The following is a 21,473-nucleotide window of genomic DNA, read 5'->3' as shown; positions in this document are numbered from 1 at the left end:
AAAATTTCTAGATCATAGTTCTTTATTTTTAAAGAACATAACGTTTGAAATACGTTCTTTCTCCACCATAACAAGTCTGGTAAGATTATGCTGGAAAGGATAATCTTAGTGTCATAGTTTTGAATTTTTTTAAGTGCAAAATAATTTTTGTCGTTCAAAATTGTTTTGTATATAACCACCCGTATCTCTAACAACCGGACAAACTGCTGTCAAAACTCCAATGAATTGTACAAATTCACGTATATGACATGTGGGTAATTGTAAATATTTGTTAACTAATCGTATTATGTTGATTCATTTTTCTATTGGTAAAGAAATTTTCATTTTTCATGTCATGTATTAAAAATGAACCCCAAAAAGTAAAACTTTGTTGAGGCTTGATGCAACTTTTTTGATAATTAATAACAAAACCTAAGCATTCAAGAACTATTCCAATACACAATGTCATATAAATATATTACGGAAGTATATCTCTGCTTTCTTAAATAATTCATTACCTCCTTCATGCCACTGATAAACTATAAGGCATGCGTTTAAATTCATACATTAATATTTCTGAATTTTCGATAATTTTGTGCTACGGGAACTAAAATATAAGATTCTATTAAAACAATTATTGTTGCTAAAAATCCATCTTTTGTTAATTGCTGTTTGTATGTTTTATTGATCGGTATGGTTAAAACTACAATAAGGAGGCGAAACATGAGTTACGCGTTTAAGAAGAGAGATACCCTTACGAATCCATTTTAAAAGTACGTGATTTGTTGTAACTTTTAACCGACAATTATAAAATAATTGAAAATGACCCGCAGGTACCTCTAGTGATACTGGTACGACGGGTGACCTCGTTGCTTGCTCGAGAAGTCGGGTCGTGGAGGCTGCGCTGAGGTCGTGGGAAGCGTTCGATGTGTTATTGCCGTCGTCGCATGTATTCGATGTGAACCGGGGAGGGCCCAACCAGTTTCCCTGTCGTATCGTGCTGTGGCAATACCTTTAGTATTGGTTTCGAGGAAGCATAATTCTTCTTTATAGACAAACCTTGTTTTTCTATGGTCTTCGCTGTTTTAATCTTTTCAGAAAGGCTATTACCAAAAAGCGTTTCATCTCTTCGTCACTATCAATAATATTCAAAATGGATTTGTCTAAGCTAGGTGATAGTAATTTCATTCTAGTTTCACTATCACCAAGATAGTGCAAGTCTGACAAAATACGTATTGCATCTGAAAGTATTTGTATGACTTTTATTTTATCATCATCATCCGTTAGTAACAGTGTCATTGCTTTATTTATACTTGTAATACCCACACCTAATTGTTGTTGACAATTTTATAATTTTTTATCTCGTTGTTTCTTGTTAATTTCAGCGTTCAACGACGGAGCTCTCAATAATTTACAATTACTAGGTATCAAATACGATTTCACAAGTTTTTTACGAAATTCCTTAGTTAGACCTTTACGAAATATAGGAAGCCATCTTTAGGCTAAATCATGGTGAATATCTTCACCGAATTGCGGGTCAATAGTATCTCCTAGCGCTTGTAAGTATTCAAGCGTCAGGTTTGATTCAGCTCCAGGTGTTTCGATTTCTGAGGTAGGTATGTCGAGAAATGTATGTTGACTGCCAACTGCAACTTCTGCTTCCACCTCTGGAGATTCAGAACGTGGTGGAATGTTCTCAGTTTCTACTGGCACATCAACGTCTGCAACACAATAAGTTCGATATTGAGCATATTTGTTACGCCTTGAAAATTTCTTTGTTTAACTCTCGGCTAAACTCAGGATGTAGTCATCATAATGACTCTGGCCGTCTGGCCTTACTATTTCATATACTATTGCTGATAAAATTTAATGCTTACCTGAATTACCTTCAGATGAATCCGAATAATTTTTCGACGTTTATTGCGTCGATTACATTCTTGTTTCATTTCTTTATTAATTTTTTGTTTGTAATAATCAATTTTATCACGACTTTTACATTTTGGTATTTTTTTTCGTCTTTGTTCGAAATTCAAGAGCGCGTGCAATCGTTACCTTGCAGCTTATGTCCTTCCTTGGGGTTCAAAACTGCTTCATAACAAATTTTACAAAAAAGTGCAACAGACAGACAGAGTTACTTTCACATTTATAATATAGTTTATATTTAATATTAAATAATTAACGTCAAAACTGCTTTATACTGCTTGGAAGTAAAGTCCCAAAAATACTATCTCATATTACGACCACATTACCTATATCTATGCCGAAATGGACTTGTTGATTCGTATTCATATTAATAAAGATATACATTAATAATTAAGTAATTACATATCACATTATTATTAATGATAACGTCAGCCTTTTAGTTTTATGTATAAACCGATACCCTCTTTGTGAAGGCTACCTTACATATTCGCAAGTCACAAGTACAGCGAACCAATTCAAAAGCGGCCTGTTTACTCTTGCGACTTCTAAGACCTCAGACTTGGAGTTCATTTAACTGCATTTCAAATAAAAGAACCATCAGTAAACAATTTATATTATTTGTTTATTTATTATTATTTATATAGTTATGTTTAGAGAAATCGATTGATTTAGTGTTTTCATTCTAGTTTCTTGGATTTAAGTCTATTTTTTTTACTAGCACTACTCTTTTGTTTTTTTACAAAAAAAATAACATCGTCCACATAAACAATACCTATAATATATGTTTACTAGAAATTGGAACAAAATTAATATATCATGATTAATTAATATAAAAAAAATTCTGCCACGGACCGATCGGCAAATGTTTCACACATTAAAATTAATAGTTATTGATATAATTTATTTATTGAAAGAAAACTAATAAATTAATAAATAAATATTTAAAAATTTCTTTAGATTTTCATTTATAAATACAAAATTAAAATAAAAAGAACAAAATACTTATTACAAATCTTTTAGACGGCGTGTTTTTGCTTTAAATTTGTAATAAGTATTTTGTTCTTTTTATTTTAATTTTGTATTTTATAAAAATGTCTCTACATTAATATATTTTAAGAAAAAAAAATATAAATATATTTTTCTTAATATTAAAAAATATATGCGCAGCACAAAATTGAGTGGACAGCATAACAAAGCGTTTGACGTTTGCCGTCACGGCATGCGAGTCGGTCTTACCCTAAGACGCAATAGATGTTTTAAATCAATACTCGTTCAATCAAAATATTATATACTAGCTAATCAGCCCGGCTTCGCACGGGTAGATAAGAAGGAAAATGTATTTTGGAAAGGATTTGCGTAAAATCCGTTCTTAGAGAGCGTCTTCATCGGGGTAATGTAGTCACAGAATCGAGGAGGAGGAGTAGAAGTAACTAACACAAATAACAAATTTTAAGTCAATCAGGCGGATAGCTAAATTTCGTGATGAGTGATATATAGATATAAATTTGTTTGTATCGAATTATAAAAATTACCAGTCAAACTATATGGTAAAGCAATGCACTCTAACTGGCACCAGCGTTAGTCTCTTTTCGCTTTTATGACTATAAAAAAAAAACATAGACAATATTGTGATAACTGTAAAAGATATTCAATGCTGATTTATGTTCTAGCAACATACGCTGCATTTGGTTTAGTAGGGACGATACGCAAATTAACATATTAGAGAATTTACATCATAATTAACTGGGATATAGCTGGCACGGATCAAATAATATCATTCGTTTTAGAGGATACAAACTAAAAGCCATGTTGTAATAACTGTCATATTCATATTTGCTGTATTCCAATATTGACAACGTGTTATGCCTCTAAATTGGGTTTTGTAAATTGACACACAGTTTTATGTAAATTATATTTTCTGTTTACGATTTCTATGATGTTATAAATTTTATTCAATATACACATATTGAATAAAACTGACGCGGAATAATAATCATAAATTAAAACAAGGACTTTATTGCTAAAACGTAAAATGTTAACGAATTGTTACGTTCCATTAAATTGTTATCCTAAACGTATAGAATTTAAAATAAAATAGAGTAAAAATTGTAAAAGCTAGTTTTCTTTCGATATTTCTTAAAGCAACGTTCATTTTATAGCATTCAATGCTACTTAAAGAAAATTAGCACTTTCAAGTTCCTATGAAGTCGACTACAGAAGCCATTGCGAATACTTTCATTCCTTTGTCGAAGATACAAAGGAGCTTATTGAAACAGGATAAACGGCTGTTATCCAATATCACTAAGGCGACGCGAACTTTGAGAGTAAATTATTATCATTTAGATTAGTTCCTCACGCCTGCATTACCTGCCATCGACAGATTTTAGTTCGAAAATATTCCACCGTTTTTGTGCTAAATATTGTTTAACTTACTTTTTTATACTAAGAAATCTTACACGTAAGTAACCAAAAATATTTATTTTTTAAAATATTTGCGTTCGTACGTTTTGCTTGTGAATGCTTTTGAAACGATAACATATCGTTCTAATATCACGAAAACTGTATGTGTAAAATTTTTAGTTTTTTAAAACATCCATATTAAATTCTGGGACATCTTTAATATTTAAGCTAGCCATAATCATATACAAGACATACTTACTCTTTTATCTTTAAAATAAATGTCACATAGTTTCATTTAGTATCAAAAATAAAATATAGTATCAAAATAAATAAACATTAATTTTATATATATTAATTAATCGTTTCAAAACATCGGTGCTACCAGTTCGAGAGTGAAGAAACGCCTTTGTTTATTTTGTAAGAAGGACATTCACATAAGTTTACACAGAACACGATGGAATTGAGACTGTTAAAATTGATTAATTTTAAGATACAGTTACAGCCTGTGAATCTCCCATTGCTGGGCTAAAGCCTCCTGTCCTTTTTTGAAGATATGAGTAATACACATGTTTCAGAATTTCAATAAAATAAGACACATGCAGGTTTCTTCGCGATGTTTATTCACTAACAAACACGAGATGAATTATGAACACAAATTAAGCATATGAAAATTCAATGGTGCCTGCCCGGTTTGAATCCACGATCATCAATCAAGGGTTCTAACCGCTGGCACATCTCGACTTCTTCTTTAGTCGTATATTGTAAATTACATTTATATAAAACAGATATCTCTACAATTTTTAACATTGATCACAGCTCGAGTTAGGCAACAAACCATATTTCATCTCAATCCACCAAATTGTAGATTCGTTAACATAACTTTTGAATTTGCACTCATTAAAAATCTAGAGGCATTTCAAGTGCAAATTATTCCGTGAATGTTAGAGAAGCTTCCATTTGACATAAGCAGTGCAATTTCGAGGCAGTGCATAATAAGCTATTTACGCAAATCTGGCTTCCGATGAATGTATAATGTAATCAGTACGAATGCGAATATGCGACAAGCTAACCGTTATTAAACGATAATTGTTTGATATTCAAAAACGAAAATTTTAACGACAGTAAACACGGATCTGCAGTTATATGCAGGGATGACGAAAGTTTGATTCTTTTGTAGCTTTTTATAATAAATTTATTGTTTATTATGTATATACGTAATTGAAATACGGCTTAAAATAAGAACAGGAAATACATTTAAAGATCCGCCTTACATAAATAATTATCGCAGCTAACAGACTAATAAAAATAATATATTGCTTTGTATTAATTTAAAATGAAACGTCCCTATCGCCCTACGGGGGAAATAACACCTATATAATTTTTAATTTAAGGAAAAATTTAAAAAATACGTACACTGCGTCCATGAAAACAGCGTAGATAATATTTTAATTAAACATTAATTCGGTTGTAATAAAGAGAAGGATAAACATAATTAAAAATGCCAGCGGCAACGTTCCCAATTTTCCCATAATATAATTAAACATAAATAATTGAAGGGATTGGCGGTTTTGATACCCACATTGGGTTCAACACTTTGATGCGTCTTAAACTTTATTTATTTCTTAAAAACGAAGACTTTTTATCTAATACATCTTTTCTTCATCTTTTTGCCTATCTTCTACACAATTGTTTAAGTGTTATACAATTACAACAACTGATATGGTTACTATTTTTTTTTATTATTATTATCTTATACATAATACTGGAATTCTTAGATCTATAAAATTTCCTCTGGGATACAATATAGATAATTTTATAGAATGAAAAAGAGCAGCGATGTGATATTCATAATATCTCACTATGGCCTCCTCCTGTCTTTAAGCGAGGTTTGCTTATTCCACCACTCTAATTCAGTGCGGGACAATTTTATATTTAATACTTACTTTTTAGCAACGTCTAAATACTGTTTATTACAATTTTACAAAGGACTCTGACGTTACCATCATCATCAACATAAATAAAACTTTATCTCTTCAATTGACGGCTACATTTAATTAGCTTAATTAACGCCAAAATCTAAGCTAAGGCAGGTAAAGAATCCATTATTTTATTAAAAGATACAAACGTTTTGTTTGGTTAAAACAACACGTCACTATATTATTTATTTAAGCTGTTGATTTATAAATTAATAAAAGAAAGATAATTAAAAATAAATAAAAGCCCCGGTTCGAAGATTGAGACTTGCTAATGAAGGTATAATATTTATACCGAAATATTGTAACTATTTAAATATTATTTTTTGTTTTAGTGACATTCAACTTTTGTATATTTGTTATAAAATATTACAATATTTTACAAAATTAAAGAAATGCCTGTCTAACTAACTAAAAAATTAGACTATCTGTCGAATACAAAAATAAACTATAAAATCGCTTCATTGCGCAAAGATAAAATTATCGAGCAACATATACGAAAAAAAAATGCCTTTCACGGATCACCACACACATGGGAAACATTGAAATTGATGATTATTGTAAGAATCCATAATTCAAAAAAAATTTTTTTTTGTATATATTGTTCTTATTAATATAATAAAGATTTTTTTAATTATAGTACAAGTAGACGGACGGACGGACGAGCGACCGACGCCCATAGACATTGGCATTGTAAGAAATGTTAACCATCGCTTACATCGCCTATGCGCCACTAACCTTGGGAACTAAGATGTCCCTTCAAACCGGAACAAAACAATACCATATAAGTACTGTTGTTTTGCGGTAAAATATCTGATGAGTGAGTGGTACCTACCCAAATGAACTGGCACAAAGCCTTACCACCAGTGAATTATATAGAATATGCGCCACGCACATGCCCTCTGCATGTAGAGTAGAGAGAGGGTACAAGAGTGCGTCATACCACTTGTCACGGCTTCCGAGTTGGTCCTACCCCCAAGACGCCCCTATACATGTTTTATATCAAAAATAAGTCGGAATAGGAACCAGCTCCATATTAAAGTCGATTAAAAATACATGTGTATACAAATATATCCTCAAACAACTTGGACTAATTTTGTCTGGAATTAACGTAAATATTTCTTTGAATGATAAGATTTTGCAAAATTATTATGCAAAAAGATACCCACAGAAGTCGTTATCAACGAGTTCAAAGGAAATTCACGCTACCAATAAATTTGAAATGAAGCTCTATGACTTTTCCCATTGGCGCCGGAGAGAAATATTGTTAATAAAGATGGATATATATTTTAAATAAATGATTGAGTTTTTTTCGTTAACTATCAAGCCTGGAACATAATAATCCGAAAAAGAGGCTTACATTAATGTTTAATCCATGACTGATTATATCATATTATACGAAATTCCAAATTAGCTACTTCTGTTCTGTATGAAATAAATACAAACATAATTATATTAAATATTTATATTAAAATTTTACGTATACCTTGCTAACTACAAAAATCTACATTAAGAAATACTCCAGATACGAAAAATACATTAAAATAAATTATAATTAAAATGTTGAGAACAAATTTCAGAAGTGTTTCTCTAATGAGAACTCAAGAGGTATTATAGGTAGGTAGGTGTGAAACATTTATGTATTACGCCAATGAATACTTGAAACCCTGTTTTAAGCTCCAAAATTTCATCTAGAATGTAATGATAGCTATAAGCATTATAAGTAAAAAATATAAGGAGGATTTGCAACTGTAGACTTCTCTAAGTAGATTATACTTCTCACAATATGACATACATACATACCTACATACATGCTTTTGAAATCATAATGTAGGAAAATATTTGTGGTTGCACAAAATAAAACGTAACTTTTCAGTTGTTAAATAAGTTATGGATAGATCTATAAGTATTTCACCGAAACGTAACAATACTTTTTTGTTGTGTTTCAATTTTATAAGTACACAAGTGTAAGAACCTAACTTGTAATATATATATACCTCACATTATCCTCATTATGCCATCGGTTCGTATACGTTTCGCAAATAAAGGTAATATGCGAATCTAACCAAAAATATGAAACTGACGCGAAAAAGCTGATTTTTTTATTATTACTTAATATATAAACACAGATAGACCAAATGGAAAATTCACGGGCACACCATTAGCGAATTACCTATTTATTAAATCCCTCACTAATCCTTGTCCAGCACTTTGATACGCTAACGATACTAATGCGACCCAAAATAAGTCCCTCTAATGCCGCAAATTTAATTGCATTTTCGTTACTATATACTTATTTATTTATAGATAATAAAGTGAAACAAAAGTAAAATTATATACTTATATATTTTAACTTACTTTTATGATTATGATATGACATATATATATATATATATATATGTCAATTTATATGTATAAATACTAAGTATTAGGCTTCAAAATTAAAAAAAATATATAGAACGTGGAAACAAAAAGCATAATGTATTTTTCGTCATCCTTGAGAGCTTGGAGGCGAGACTCGTGAAAAACTCGACATTCGTAGCAAACCGGTGTGCCACTATCATTTGTAGCAACAGTTGCCTACGGCACGCGCTACGCTGCGCTCGTATTTGCGTAAACCATTCGGAAGTCGTTCTTGCGCGAATAAAATAATACGTACAAGACGATTTATTTATTAAAGTATAATTTAAATGTAATAATTTAATAAATTTATAACAAAATTGTTTCATTTTTATGGTGATTGAAATACGACTTCATAAATAGTTATGGCTTTTTTAACTGAATTTGAAATATTATACTGTTTATAAGTCTACAAAAAATGAAAAAAATTATTGTATTTTGGGGCTTTCTTTTTGTCAATTTGGAAGGTAACATTTTAAGGCACTATTCTTTAATTATATTCTATTGAATATTATGATATAATTCGTATTTAGACATACATATGTATTTGGGAGATGAAATCTTATATTCTATAACAAATTCGATTCTTTATTAACGTACCTTAAAGATCACATTTTGCTGTCGGTTTCTTAATGCTATTAATAATTATCGATACATTTAGAATTATTTATTTTGTCGTGATATAGTGTTAGTAGTTTTCAATAAGATCTATACATGCCTTAGGTTTTAAATAAAAAGTACGCACAAATTCTAGATTAAGAGTTACTATACGAGTATACGAGTATGCTAACAATGACACGCAGTCAATTGAAATTTTATTAATATAAGTTCATTTTGAAATATATTCAAACCCTTACACATAAATTGTCACTTTTATATCATTGTTTAATTTTTAGTGTCAATTTGTCTCCGTGTGGTAGGAATATCAGTTCCAACTCTTAAGCAGAGAGGCGAATCTGTAACCTTCACGTGCGATTATGATCTCGAAGGAGGCAAGTTGTATTCTGTGAAGTGGTATCGTGATAATGAAGAATTCTACCGTTACATGCCACGGTTAAGGCCCGCACAACACGCACATAAATTAGAGGGCGTGAGAGTTGATGTAAGTCTAAAAGTTATTTTTTTATAATACAATTACTTATCCATCGTAACAAAGAAAAATTCTTTGAGGTTTTAAAAAAATTGGATAATATATTATTTTACTTTTTATAATAAGTACACTTGTTCTTTTACTTTAAATTTTTATTTACAATTATATGTAAGTACTTTACCTACTTCTTTGTTGTACCCATTTCAGTTGTAATTAGCTACAACAGAAATTAAATTAAGGTAACTTTGACCTTTCTCATACACGCCTGCTTCGGTTATTAACCCTTAAAAATAAATTTAAAAAAATATTCGTCATTTTTTGTTTCGAAATGGTGTTCTCGAAATATAATAATGTACATATTTGATAATTGTTAATGCATTTGATATATTATACACAAAAAAAATATATCAAATATATATATTTAGCTTTTGCATATTTACATTTCATGTCAAAGGAAATAAAGAAAGCTGTAATATTACAGCCACCGTAGACTATTTATAGGAAAAATTGTAACTTTAAATGTAACAAGTACATAATTTAAAATATATAGTTTTTTTGTTAATTAATCTTATTTTGTTCATTATGTCGCAGTTGGAGAAATCAAGTGCTCGACGTGTTCATCTTCGAGAATTAACATTAAAATCTAGAGGTTCATACCGCTGTGAAGTTTCAGAAGAAGCTCCTTCATTCCATTCTGCGCAGGCTGAGACGTTTATGGAAGTTTATTGTAAGTAATAACAAAGATATCGCAAATTATATTACACTAAAAAAATATAAATCCTGCATTTTAAAAGTTATGTTACAAGAATAACAACGATTAATTGCTCAAATATCTTTAGTAGATATGCTTATAAATAGAACGCATATAGAAATAGCCTATATCAAACTTCCTAAATATTTTGTTTACAAATAAAAACTTTACTATATAAATATTTAAAAATTTTACTACCTACAACTTTTCATACAACAAATTTCAGATTTTCCACGCGAGAGTCCTCGTATAGTTGGACACGAACGAGTATATGAACTGCAAGAACCACTCGATGTTAACTGCACCTCCGCTAAAGCGTTCCCAGCACCGGATTTGCAATGGCTGATAAATGGTGAAAAGGTTGTATATAATTTTAAAATATATTATCTTTATCTAGAATCGGGTTATAATGTAAATTGAACGCCGGTCAATAAAATTTATTAATACTTGAATAATACACAGGTATTTGGAAACAATCTTTACAAATTAAGAAATAAATTTAGGTAAAATAAAATTATATTAATTAATCTATACGTATTAATCACGGAAATTTCATGGCTAATTTACAATATAGAAAGCTTTAGGCTTAGGCCTAATAAAATAATAATTATCATGGAGGATAAATAATGTTCAGTTATAAAAAATAACTTATTTAAATTTTTAAAACAAAGTACCCCTACAGCATTTTTTAAATTGTTTTTTTTTTTTATTGGAAAAAATGTAAAAAGCTAAAATTTTTAAATTAATTACAGAACCACCTTGGACTTATACTTATATTTATATCCAACGCAAAAATAATCACCAAAATAGACAAAGATATTGAAGATATAATAATAATTTATATATAATTTATATATAATTTACCTGTTCTTATTATATATTTTTTGGAAATTGTATGCAATACAAGACTAACAGGTAAAAGTTGTAGTGAAAATAACAAATAAAAGTTGTAGTGTGTAGAGGAGGTTTGAACCTCCCGTAGATTTGAAGGCGAAAATTTTATATAATATGAATTTATATAATTAATAATTTTCTGTAGGTAATTTCCAAACATTTTATTATATCCTGGAAAGTACCATACCAACTATATTATTTAATCAACAGGTCACGGAGAGTTCATGGCTAATACCTTACGATGCCGTACATGCCGCTCAAGGTTTAATGATCTCTTCTCTTGGCTTGCGAGCTCCCGCTAGACGTCACATGAAAATACGATGCGTTGCTATCATCGGTGCTCATAGACGAGAGCGAACTGCATCAATAGGTATATCATACCATTTTAAATAATTTCTTAATCCTTACAAAATATGATAAAAAAACAATATTTTCAAGTGTACCCACTAATTCGTAATATAGCGTCTACCTAGAAGTACCAAGTACAATTAATATTATAAATCGTACATTACTATCGAAGAAAATTAACTTCACGCTTTTTTCGTATTTAATTTCGGCTTATCTATTTTTAATTTTGACGTAAATCGTAAAATGTATAATATATATGTAGGATAATATGTGTTACGTATATAATTAATCCATATCACATCCATTTGGCTTTTACAGAAACCAGCTCTTCAAATTGGAGAGGAGCGCCGAATATAAACTTAATAATGCTGATTGGATGTGTCAACAAAATTCTCCAAATAATGACGTGATAAATTAAAATCTTTAATTATACTATTTTATTGTAAATAAATAACTCTTTTTTTTCGTGTTTTAATAAGTGGAAAAAATAATATTGTACAGTTAAATAAGTTTTAATTCGATCTTATGTAATAACAATACAAAATGAATGAAGACAAAACCAAGTTACAAGTATACATACTTAATTGAAATAAAGTGCTTTTTAATAAAAAATAAAATGAAAATTCGTTATAATACAACTTTTCATAAAAAAAAAATATTTAAATTTAAAAATTCACAATATCAGAATATTTGAATGGTGTTATTTAAAAATGTAATTCTAATTAACAATGTCAATTGTAATACATTATATAATATTATGGTGAATATTAATTTATTTATCCCAAAACTTGAACATGAGAAAGAGGCTTAAAATATACGTCAATCTACACAATTCATCGTAACAATCAAAAATGCTTAACCATATAAAAAAAAAATATAATTTCTTTTGTTAAGACTTTCTTAAGACTAATAATAAAAGCCGTCACTGTTCTACACATTATTTAAAAAACATTAAATTTACATAAAAGTTTTTTTGTCCGATTCCAGATGATATAAGTGTGTATATAAACCTCGAGAAATACAAACAAGAAATACCTTATCGCATAAGTGTTACAAATTAATTAATGGTATATTATGACAATTTTTTAAGTGACTAAATATATATTTCTATTACATCAATATATGCAGTATATGCATTTACATTTCAAAAAATCTGAGTTTAATGCAAATTACATAATATGTAAAATCTTTAGATCACATAATCAATATGTACCTAACATTATCATTAATGAATTGGGGTCTGCAACATCTGTTGCGGATACTGAATTAATTTCTCCTAATTTCCTTTAATAGTAAATAACATTAATATATTTAAGTCGCAGTAAGAATTAAATATCTCTTTATTTTTAACAAACATTTTATTTTCTCAACTTCTTCAACTTTACTACCAATATTCTAATTAATTAACATAGTGCTTATTTCACTATCAATATTTTAGAAGCAAGTAAATGTTAATAACACAATTATTGTAATGAAAGAACTAAAATCATAGTTATTGTAAAAAGCTCTCGCAAAAATATAGGCACTGTGCTTTATAATCTGCTTAACACTAGAAATAGGTAAATATGAGATGCGAAGTTAACCTTCTTGACCAAAATCTTCCATGAATTTCTTCAATTTTATCATGTCATCATCATTAACTGTTGGTTTTGATGTAGCTAGAGACCGTAGCATATCTGACATAGTAACTGGTGGTTCTCCAAGTTTGTCACTTGGTACATCCATCCAGGTCATTTCCATTGCTCCAGGATCTCCCGGAGAACATGGCGTCAGAAGATCATTAACTATTAAATTGGGGTCAGTGGGACTAGGTCCAGAGACTTTCTTGAAATGTGTTGCAGACTGTACTTTTCGGACAGGTTGCATCAATGCATCACGAACAACAATACTTATATCAGCTCCAGAGTATCCATCAGTCTTTGTTGCTAACACTTTCATATCTTGTTCAGTTAACTGATGTCTTGTATTTCCAAGATGTAATTTAAACATGTCCAAACGAGCATGCTCTTCTGGCAATGCTATGTAAATACGCTTCTCGAAACGTCTCCTAATAGCTGCATCAAGGACCCATGGTATGTTTGTAGCTCCAAGAACTAAAATACCATCCATATCATTTCCTACACCTTGCATTTGCACAAGAAATTCTGTCTTAATCCTTCTAGCCGATTCAGATTCATTATCAGAACGAGATGAGCACAAGGAATCAATCTCATCAATAAATATGATGCTTGGCTTGTGCTGGCGAGCCAATTCAAACAGGTTTTTCACAAGTTTTTCTGATTCACCAAGCCATTTGGAAACAAGATCAGAGGATGACACAGAAAAGAATGTTGAGTTGTTAGCTTCTGTAGCCACAGCTTTTGCTAAATATGACTTACCAGTACCAGGAGGGCCAAATAAGAGGATTCCCTTCCATGGAATTCGTTTACCTGTGAATAGATGTGGAAATTTGATAGGCAATATGACAGCTTCCTTTAAAGCTTCTTTAGCAGCCTCTAGCCCAGCCACATCGCTCCACTTAACATGTGGTTTCTCTACAACAATAGCTCCCTCTAGTTTTCCTTGTAATTTTTTCTTTTCTGGGTCATCAGAATCACTGTCACTGTCACTTTTTTTATCTTCACTTTTGGAATTTGATTCACCATCTTTCACAGGTTTTTTTTTACGATCTTTTTTAAGATATTCCTTGAGCTTTTCTGCTCTGTCCAAATATTGTAAGCACTTAGCTCTTATACTCTCTTTAGCTCGTTCACCCTGTGCCTCATATTTCACAGCATGCAGAAAATATTCTACTCCATGTTCATACAGTCGTAAGGCTTCTTCATAATTTTTATTTTTGTCCTCTTCAGTGGCTTTCGTTACAAGATCAATTGCTTTTTGTAAGGTGTTAGATGAAGCCATTCTTGCGCTTTAAACCTGTAAAATAAATTTTAACCTTTATTTATATTTTGATTACGAATATTGGTTATGTATGTAAGGATTTTATAATTTTAATTTGATCGAATGATTTATTAATCATCTTAGAATGCTTTATAAAATTATTTGCTGACACATACAATATATCCGGTTAAATACATATACGAGCTTACATAGTATAAACATTAATTGTTATTTTCATACCTTTTACACATCAATCAAAAGGAAAGTATAATTGAGTACTAATTTACGTTTTCCTTCTCGCAAGCATATAGATTATGGTATGACAAATTGTCTGGCATTAATCTACCAATTCATTTTACAAAATTAAGTATTTTAAAAACGTATAACGTATACCTACCATTCAAGAGAACAATAAAGAGTTAAATTAGTTAACAACAATAGATTTTTTCTCAATCTAAATTATATTTAAATACAAACTATACTTTAAGTTTACTCATTCAACCTATGTTTTTTACAAAACCATCTATGACAACATCATCAGTGTTGCCATAGATAATATATGAATTATGAAATATTAAATGCTAACCATATTTAAAGTTATAAAGATGAGTTCACAAATATTAAAAATGAATTGAATGCTAAATGTTCAGATGTTTAATTATCAACGTTCATAATTATTTTCTTTATTAAATATTCGCAGTAAAGTTTCTACCGCAAACTATAACGCAACAACTCGGCGGATAAGATTCAAAATAAATTTAATTAATACCTAACTAAAATAAATAAAATGTTACAATTGTAGCTATGGAAGTTTCTGGTTTTTACCAAAAATCTTACAGATAGGTAATTAAATTTGATAACAACGAAGAAAATATTAAAGTGGAATATTATATTATTTTTCAACATGGCTTAAATCAGCATCTTTATCTTTTCACATTCGTAGGTACAATATACATACATAGATACTTTGTAACTTGCAAATATTCTCAATAATTTTGGGTTAAAGAAACTTTACTCTCCTCATGAAACACATTCACTAACATGAGAACATAATAGCTAAAGCGAAGACAATCTTATGGTTAATAGTAAAAATAATGACATAATTTATTTTAAGTTAAGTATGCAGGTATTCAGTTGCTGTACTGTTACTATTAATTAGTCAATTTCCAAACCACTGAAATAAAACATTCAAAGAAATATTTATTTATTTTATTAAATAATATAAATAATAAAATATTTTAATTTGCCATGGTTGCTTTATACAATTTGAATTTACCAACATATTTCTTAACATCTTCCTTAGGGTAAGGTTTTAAAGCTAAACATGTGGGTATATTTTCTGGTTGCTCAATCCATAATTTATGGGATATTGAATTTTCTTTTAATTTTTCTGCTATTTTTTTCAAGGATTCTTCATTAGGCACCTATGGATTAAATAAGAAAAAACAATTATATAGATTCTTTCTATCTAAAATTTAAATTGCATATGAATATAGGCACCATATAGGTGGTACAGAAGATTGTATGCTCAGTAGATGTTGTTAAAAAAAAAGCCTTTAGTTATCTCCTGCAACAAGTGTTGATATGAAGTGTCCCTATTCTACTAACCAAAAGGCTTAAACATTCGTGTTCATTTAATGTTAACTATTAATCAATATACACAAGGTTTTGGACATTATATACACATGAAAAACTTTAACGTCTAAAATATACACTTGATTACAAATTAAAAATACTTACTTCTAAAACAACTTTATGCATATTTTCTAAATCATTAAGATATTGAATGGTATGTTCATCTTCCTTAAATATATGGAGAGCGGCTGTGGATGCATGACATGCCTGTGCTACTAAAGCACCGACAGACCATCCCAAATCTTTTAATAAATCACTTCTTAGGAGTATATATTGAACAATAGAATTAGACATTGTAATTATATTTGTGATGTTAAATGATCAATGTACCCATGTAATTTTCACATGACATTAAAATTTGATTTAATTTATATCCATTAAATTAAATCTTTCCCCTTAAAACATAAGTGTGGCGAACACTATGGCCTTACTTTACTGAATACTAAAGTCTGAATTGAAATTGCAATTTATATGCTCTTTGTAGCTATAAACTAAAGCCTATAAGTTAACCTAACGCCTGTCAGCTGACGTTTTATACCAGTCCAGACTCCAGTTCAGTTAATGATAGTGACACCTTGACCTACATAAAACTGGTTAGCTGTCACTGGCTAACACCCTTTTTTATTATTTTTAGGCAAAAGTAAAAATGTATCTCTTGCTATATATTTTTGTTAAATTAGCTTCTATTTTGTTAGTTTATTGATGAATTAATTATAATTTCATTAATATGTATTCTATAACAAAAGGGAGACAACTAATAAATTTTAATTTATTTTTATATGTGTAATATCATTGATGATAACCTGTTAAACTTACTTGAATCTTGAAATATACAATGAGGTCGTAATGTTGATTTTTGTAAAAGGCGATTTAACAGTGGTAATTTTTATTCTGTAATGTGAAATATTATTTCAAAAATCTGCAGAGCAATGTTACTTCAAAATTATTTTACTCGTAATTAAATATCTTTTGAAAATTATTATGTATTTATTAAAATATTTACGTGCAAGGTATATAGCTCAAAAAATAAAAGTTGATTTTAATAATTTTGATGCATTTATTGAACATATTTCACATAATAAATACACAGAAATTATAGGTTTTCATTCGATATTGATATTAAGAAGGCAAAAATTGTAGTATCAAGACCCATTAAATTAATTGAAATAAAATCGACAATCGACATTGACATTTGTTTTGACAGTGTTATGAATTTCTGTCGTTGAAATAAAACGCTTGGGGTGCCTAAATAACCAAAGAAAATATTTTGTTGAGTGTTTAAATTATAACGAAATAAAAAGTATTAATATGGCATCAGGACTTGAGAATTATATTAATCAAACAGTTTCTGTGATAACCGCTGATGGACGAAATTTTATAGGTACCTTAAAGGGATTTGACCAAACGATAAACATTATATTGGATGAATCCCACGAAAGAGTATTTTCATCGTCCACTGGAGTAGCACAAGTTGTCCTCGGACTTCATATAATTCGAGGCGATAACATAGCAATCGTCGGTCAAATAGATGAATCTATTGACAGCAGATTGGATCTTGGTAACATAAGAGCTGAACCCTTAGGATCTATTGTACATTAATAATTATATAGGAATAATATTAAAATATTTTTTGTAAATATGCTATTTTTATTTCAAATTTTTCACATGAAAATGGGTAAATTACCAATGATAATTAATGTTGTTTACTGAGAATATGGGTAATAAAACAAAAGTTATTTGTGTAGGTTATTTACATTTCATTTTAATATTTACAAAACCTTATAACCTCTAGTGTAATGGAATTCATTTTTATGAATAAGTTGTCCTAAGCCCAAAGAAATTGCTTTGTTAGCTCAAGAAAATTGCAATGTACTACTGTACTATTGCTAATAAATTAATTCAAATCTATATAGTATAATACAATTCAATAAATTTTCTTAACAAAAACTTGTATTCCATTTTTTGTCTTTAACAATGTGATAAGAACACTTGAATTGATAGTTGATGAAGTAAATTAACTTGAATCTAAAAATAATCAAGTAAAAATTCTAAAAACCATTCAATAATTCTAATAGTTTGTAACTTTTTTATATTATCCTCCTTACAAAGAAGTATATTCATTATTACTCGTTGACTGACCCATTAGTACTATGTCATGATGCCTGCAACAACGAAAATCATATTAATACTTTGACACCTAGTATTATGTATACAAGTTGAAGTGCATACTTTTAGCTATATAAAACTTACCAAATTGCTAAAGTATTTAATGACATTTAAAGGCTACTGAGTTTTATTCTATACGTATAGATAACAACACATTACCCTTGTTCTAATAATAAAAAAAGAAATCTAGGTCACCATGACTTTGAATTTGATGTTATTGCACAAAAAAAATACATCTACTTGTAAAACAAAAACTAAAACAGTGTAATACCTAAACAACATACTTAAAATTGTGTGATCAAGTTAATCAGATTTTATTATCTTAATGTCTATTCCATGTCTGAAATTAAACAAAAACTATTAATATATCCTTGAACAAGCAAATAAAAAAAAATGTATGAAAGTTTTTAAAAGAATATTATTTTTTAATTATAATACCTTTGCATTTTCTCCTTATATTTTTGTGTATTGTATTTTTGGAAGAACTGTTTTCCATATTCAAATGTTGCAATCATAATAGCGCATGCTGGAGCAACCTTAAATATTCGAGGTAACAAGCCAGTAAATAGCCCTCTAACACCATGATTCTTATATATAGTCTTTGCTATATCTTTCATATTTGATGCTCTCTGATGCACCTTCCCGTCTGCAAATTATATAAATTAAATAACCACATTTCATATCATTAAAAAAAAAGTCAATCTTTGTCTATACTATAATGTGTAATGACAATATTCATATATAAAGTTGGTTGAATTATAATAGACAGCTACGAAATAGTCTCACCTGTATAAATTTCCTTTTCCCCTAATTCTATTTGTTGATGAGTTTTTACAACATCAAATGGCAACGTAATAAAAGCTGCAATCTGTAAAATAATGTATATTAATTATTCAATTAATAATTTAAAAGCATCTAAATAATGTTAAACACATACACTGCCAGCTATTGATCCGCAGAAAAAGTTAAAAACAAATGAATTTTTTTCTGATTCAGGCTTGTTGAACAATCTTTTCGTAGTTTCAAACGTGGTCCAATATATACCTGTAAGATACAATTTACAAATAGAGGTACAACTTTGAGAAAAAAAATTACATTTCTTGCTTTTAGTAAAAAAGTGATAAAGCAGGATAAATTACACAAAAAAATATGTATATTTTACTCTTCATACTAAAAATAATATACCTGAGAATGGTACATCTCTTAATAAAGTAGATCCTAATCCGCGAAACAATCCTCGATAACCTTCGTATTTTAAGACTTGGCGTAGTGCTAAGTTGATTTCTGCAATTAAATAAATTATTATTCATCATATATCTTCTATTTTAATTTTTTCTCCCTCAATGATATGTGTAAAATTGTTAAGATTAAACATATTTTTGTAAAAATAGCATATATTGAAGTTTATTTTTAAAGATGAAACCATTAAAATATAATAATCACCAGAATAAGTTAACTTCTTAGATTGCATTTTCGTTCTAATTAATTCTAGTGGGCTGAAAAGAGTCACAGCGGTTATTCTAGCCGTACCACCTGCAATCATTGGAATCCACATTGGTTGACCACCTGAAAATAGAATAATGTATATTATTATTAATAGGAACAAAAAAATTAATTAATAATTTAAAGCTATACAATGTTAAATGTAATGGGAATTCTATTTCTACTATATTTTTATGATAATTTGTAAAAATAAAAATTATTTAATAGAATTTTTTGTTAATAAAATTAAGACACATAGGTATTTAAAGTACAAAAGTACTAAAAAACGCAAATTATAAAATATTCAAAATTGCACTATTACTTTGAGTAATCAATATGTAATTAAGTAAATATACTTCCTTTTCAAATCATTTAAAGATATCAAATAGACTTTTCAATGAAAATTCAAAGCCAAATTGTAAAAAAAAAAACTTGACTGAATGACTATCATACATCCAACAAGTAATATAATAAAGTTAAAAATATTTGAAACCAATTATGTGTGTAAAAGTCATGTTGTAATTATGTTAATTTTATTACAATTATCATACTTACTATTGCCAGTAACATTGTTGTATAAAGTTTTCATTCTAAATCTAAGTTGTTCATAAGACACAAAATAAATTACAGTACATGGAAGAGCAAGAATAAGTGTAGGACTTAGGCCAGACCATAATGCTGGAACCCCTTCAAACTTAGCAATTTTGTAAAAAGCATCCTGTAATAAAAGAAAAGTTAATTGATTCACTGGTTAAATTCTATATATTTATAATTTTGTACAATAGTTTTAATTACCGGGTGCAAATTATAGTTATTTTATATTCAAGGGTTTAGTTATTTGAGATAAAGCAATTGTAAAACAAACTTACTATCGTTCCATGGAAGTGAACTCGTCTAGGTATCCATGCAGTTTCACCGCAAGGACAAAGATGTTCCATTAAGCCATTGCAATACAAATAACATTTGTTTGATAGTAAGGCTTTCTGTTGAGCTTGTAACCTTATTTTTACTACATCTAATGGCGTCACTGCAAAGTAAGTAAATGATAAGAATAGACCACTACAAAAACATTACAAATCATACATAAAACACCGGAAAACTTACTGAATAAGGAGGTTATTAGTGCACCAGAGCATGCCGATGCCATCTGTTGGAAAGGAGTTATTCGAAACTGAGGATCGTCTTCTCGAATCATGGCATTTAAAGACGAATTCTATACTTATTTTGAGAAAGAAAATATAAAACAATAAGTAGAATTGTTCTATTGATATATTCGATCAGATGTTGTTTCTGTCAAATAAATTGTCAAATATCATATGTCTATGTCTATCTCATAGAGCTAAGCCAGTGAAGTCTTAATATACTTTTTGAAGCTACAACTGGTACCTACCTTACAAATCTTACAAATCAATAATGGAAAAAACATTCATCCCATTTTAGATTTATTTATTTGTTATTCAGTAAACAAGTAAAGGAATATATATATATATTTCTTTAAAAAATGTTACGTTTTGTAGTATTAAAAGTATAGTATATATATTATACTTCTTTT

General features: G+C 29.0%; 5 protein-coding genes across 6 annotated transcripts; 2 read left to right on the top strand and 3 right to left on the bottom strand.

The window, feature by feature from the left end:
* Window positions 1-9,078: 9,078 nt before the first annotated feature.
* LOC126772948 (uncharacterized) lies at window positions 9,079-12,168 on the top strand. The gene is made up of 6 exons (XM_050493557.1): window positions 9,079-9,142; window positions 9,572-9,777; window positions 10,357-10,492; window positions 10,743-10,876; window positions 11,621-11,780; window positions 12,077-12,168. The coding sequence occupies exons 1-6, from the start codon at window positions 9,094-9,096 to the stop codon at window positions 12,166-12,168; spliced, it is 777 nt and encodes a 258-aa protein (XP_050349514.1). The 5' UTR covers window positions 9,079-9,093.
* Window positions 12,169-13,143: 975 nt separating this feature from the next.
* Window positions 13,144-15,170, bottom strand: LOC126772827 (vacuolar protein sorting-associated protein 4). The gene is made up of 2 exons (XM_050493425.1): window positions 15,036-15,170; window positions 13,144-14,674 (listed from the first exon to the last, which is right to left on the bottom strand). The coding sequence occupies exon 2, from the start codon at window positions 14,657-14,659 to the stop codon at window positions 13,337-13,339; it is 1,323 nt and encodes a 440-aa protein (XP_050349382.1). The 5' UTR covers window positions 14,660-14,674; window positions 15,036-15,170; the 3' UTR covers window positions 13,144-13,336.
* A 675-nt stretch (window positions 15,171-15,845) lies between these two features.
* LOC126772877 (putative peptidyl-tRNA hydrolase PTRHD1) lies at window positions 15,846-16,825 on the bottom strand. The gene is made up of 2 exons (XM_050493484.1): window positions 16,379-16,825; window positions 15,846-16,062 (listed from the first exon to the last, which is right to left on the bottom strand). The coding sequence occupies exons 1-2, from the start codon at window positions 16,565-16,567 to the stop codon at window positions 15,877-15,879; spliced, it is 375 nt and encodes a 124-aa protein (XP_050349441.1). The 5' UTR covers window positions 16,568-16,825; the 3' UTR covers window positions 15,846-15,876.
* A 659-nt stretch (window positions 16,826-17,484) lies between these two features.
* On the top strand, window positions 17,485-17,910 carry LOC126772884 (U6 snRNA-associated Sm-like protein LSm8). The gene has a single exon (XM_050493491.1). The coding sequence runs from the start codon at window positions 17,582-17,584 to the stop codon at window positions 17,870-17,872; it is 291 nt and encodes a 96-aa protein (XP_050349448.1). The 5' UTR covers window positions 17,485-17,581; the 3' UTR covers window positions 17,873-17,910.
* A 98-nt stretch (window positions 17,911-18,008) lies between these two features.
* On the bottom strand, window positions 18,009-21,208 carry LOC126772841 (probable mitochondrial glutathione transporter SLC25A40). Of its 2 annotated transcripts, none has more exons than XM_050493442.1 (9): window positions 21,026-21,208; window positions 20,791-20,948; window positions 20,477-20,639; window positions 19,883-20,005; window positions 19,625-19,723; window positions 19,377-19,483; window positions 19,226-19,307; window positions 18,878-19,085; window positions 18,009-18,435 (listed from the first exon to the last, which is right to left on the bottom strand). In XM_050493442.1, the coding sequence occupies exons 1-9, from the start codon at window positions 21,114-21,116 to the stop codon at window positions 18,375-18,377; spliced, it is 1,092 nt and encodes a 363-aa protein (XP_050349399.1). In that variant the 5' UTR covers window positions 21,117-21,208; the 3' UTR covers window positions 18,009-18,374. The 2 variants fall into 2 exon arrangements, with proteins under 2 accessions (XP_050349399.1, XP_050349400.1); XM_050493443.1 differs by lacking the exon at window positions 18,009-18,435 and adding an exon at window positions 18,704-18,779.
* Between the last annotated feature and the right edge of the window lie 265 nt (window positions 21,209-21,473).

The sequence above is a fragment of the Nymphalis io genome, chromosome 13 (assembly GCF_905147045.1).
Source record: "Nymphalis io chromosome 13, ilAglIoxx1.1, whole genome shotgun sequence".
NCBI lineage: Eukaryota > Metazoa > Arthropoda > Insecta > Lepidoptera > Nymphalidae > Nymphalis > Nymphalis io.
This window is presented reverse-complemented; position numbering and strand designations above follow the sequence as displayed.

What these genes read in the sequence shown, in the direction of transcription:
- LOC126772841 (XM_050493442.1), bottom strand. Translation starts at nt 21,116, where the DNA reads ATGATTCGAGAAGACGATCCTCAGTTTCGAATAACTCCTTTCCAACAG. An exon ending in ACTAATAACCTCCTTATTCA is followed by an intron (nt 20,949 to 21,025) that starts GTAAGTTTTCCG and finishes CTTACTTTGCAG; the next exon opens with TGACGCCATTAGATGTAGTA. An exon ending in AAGAGATGTACCATTCTCAG is followed by an intron (nt 19,484 to 19,624) that starts GTATATTATTTT and finishes TGTATCTTACAG; the next exon opens with GTATATATTGGACCACGTTT.
- LOC126772877 (XM_050493484.1), bottom strand. Translation starts at nt 16,567, where the DNA reads ATGTCTAATTCTATTGTTCAATATATACTCCTAAGAAGTGATTTATTA. An exon ending in TGCATAAAGTTGTTTTAGAA is followed by an intron (nt 16,063 to 16,378) that starts GTAAGTATTTTT and finishes TTTAATCCATAG; the next exon opens with GTGCCTAATGAAGAATCCTT.
- LOC126772884 (XM_050493491.1), top strand. Translation starts at nt 17,582, where the DNA reads ATGGCATCAGGACTTGAGAATTATATTAATCAAACAGTTTCTGTGATA.
- LOC126772827 (XM_050493425.1), bottom strand. Translation starts at nt 14,659, where the DNA reads ATGGCTTCATCTAACACCTTACAAAAAGCAATTGATCTTGTAACGAAA.
- LOC126772948 (XM_050493557.1), top strand. Translation starts at nt 9,094, where the DNA reads ATGAAAAAAATTATTGTATTTTGGGGCTTTCTTTTTGTCAATTTGGAA. An exon ending in TAGAGGGCGTGAGAGTTGAT is followed by an intron (nt 9,778 to 10,356) that starts GTAAGTCTAAAA and finishes ATTATGTCGCAG; the next exon opens with TTGGAGAAATCAAGTGCTCG. An exon ending in AGAGCGAACTGCATCAATAG is followed by an intron (nt 11,781 to 12,076) that starts GTATATCATACC and finishes TGGCTTTTACAG; the next exon opens with AAACCAGCTCTTCAAATTGG.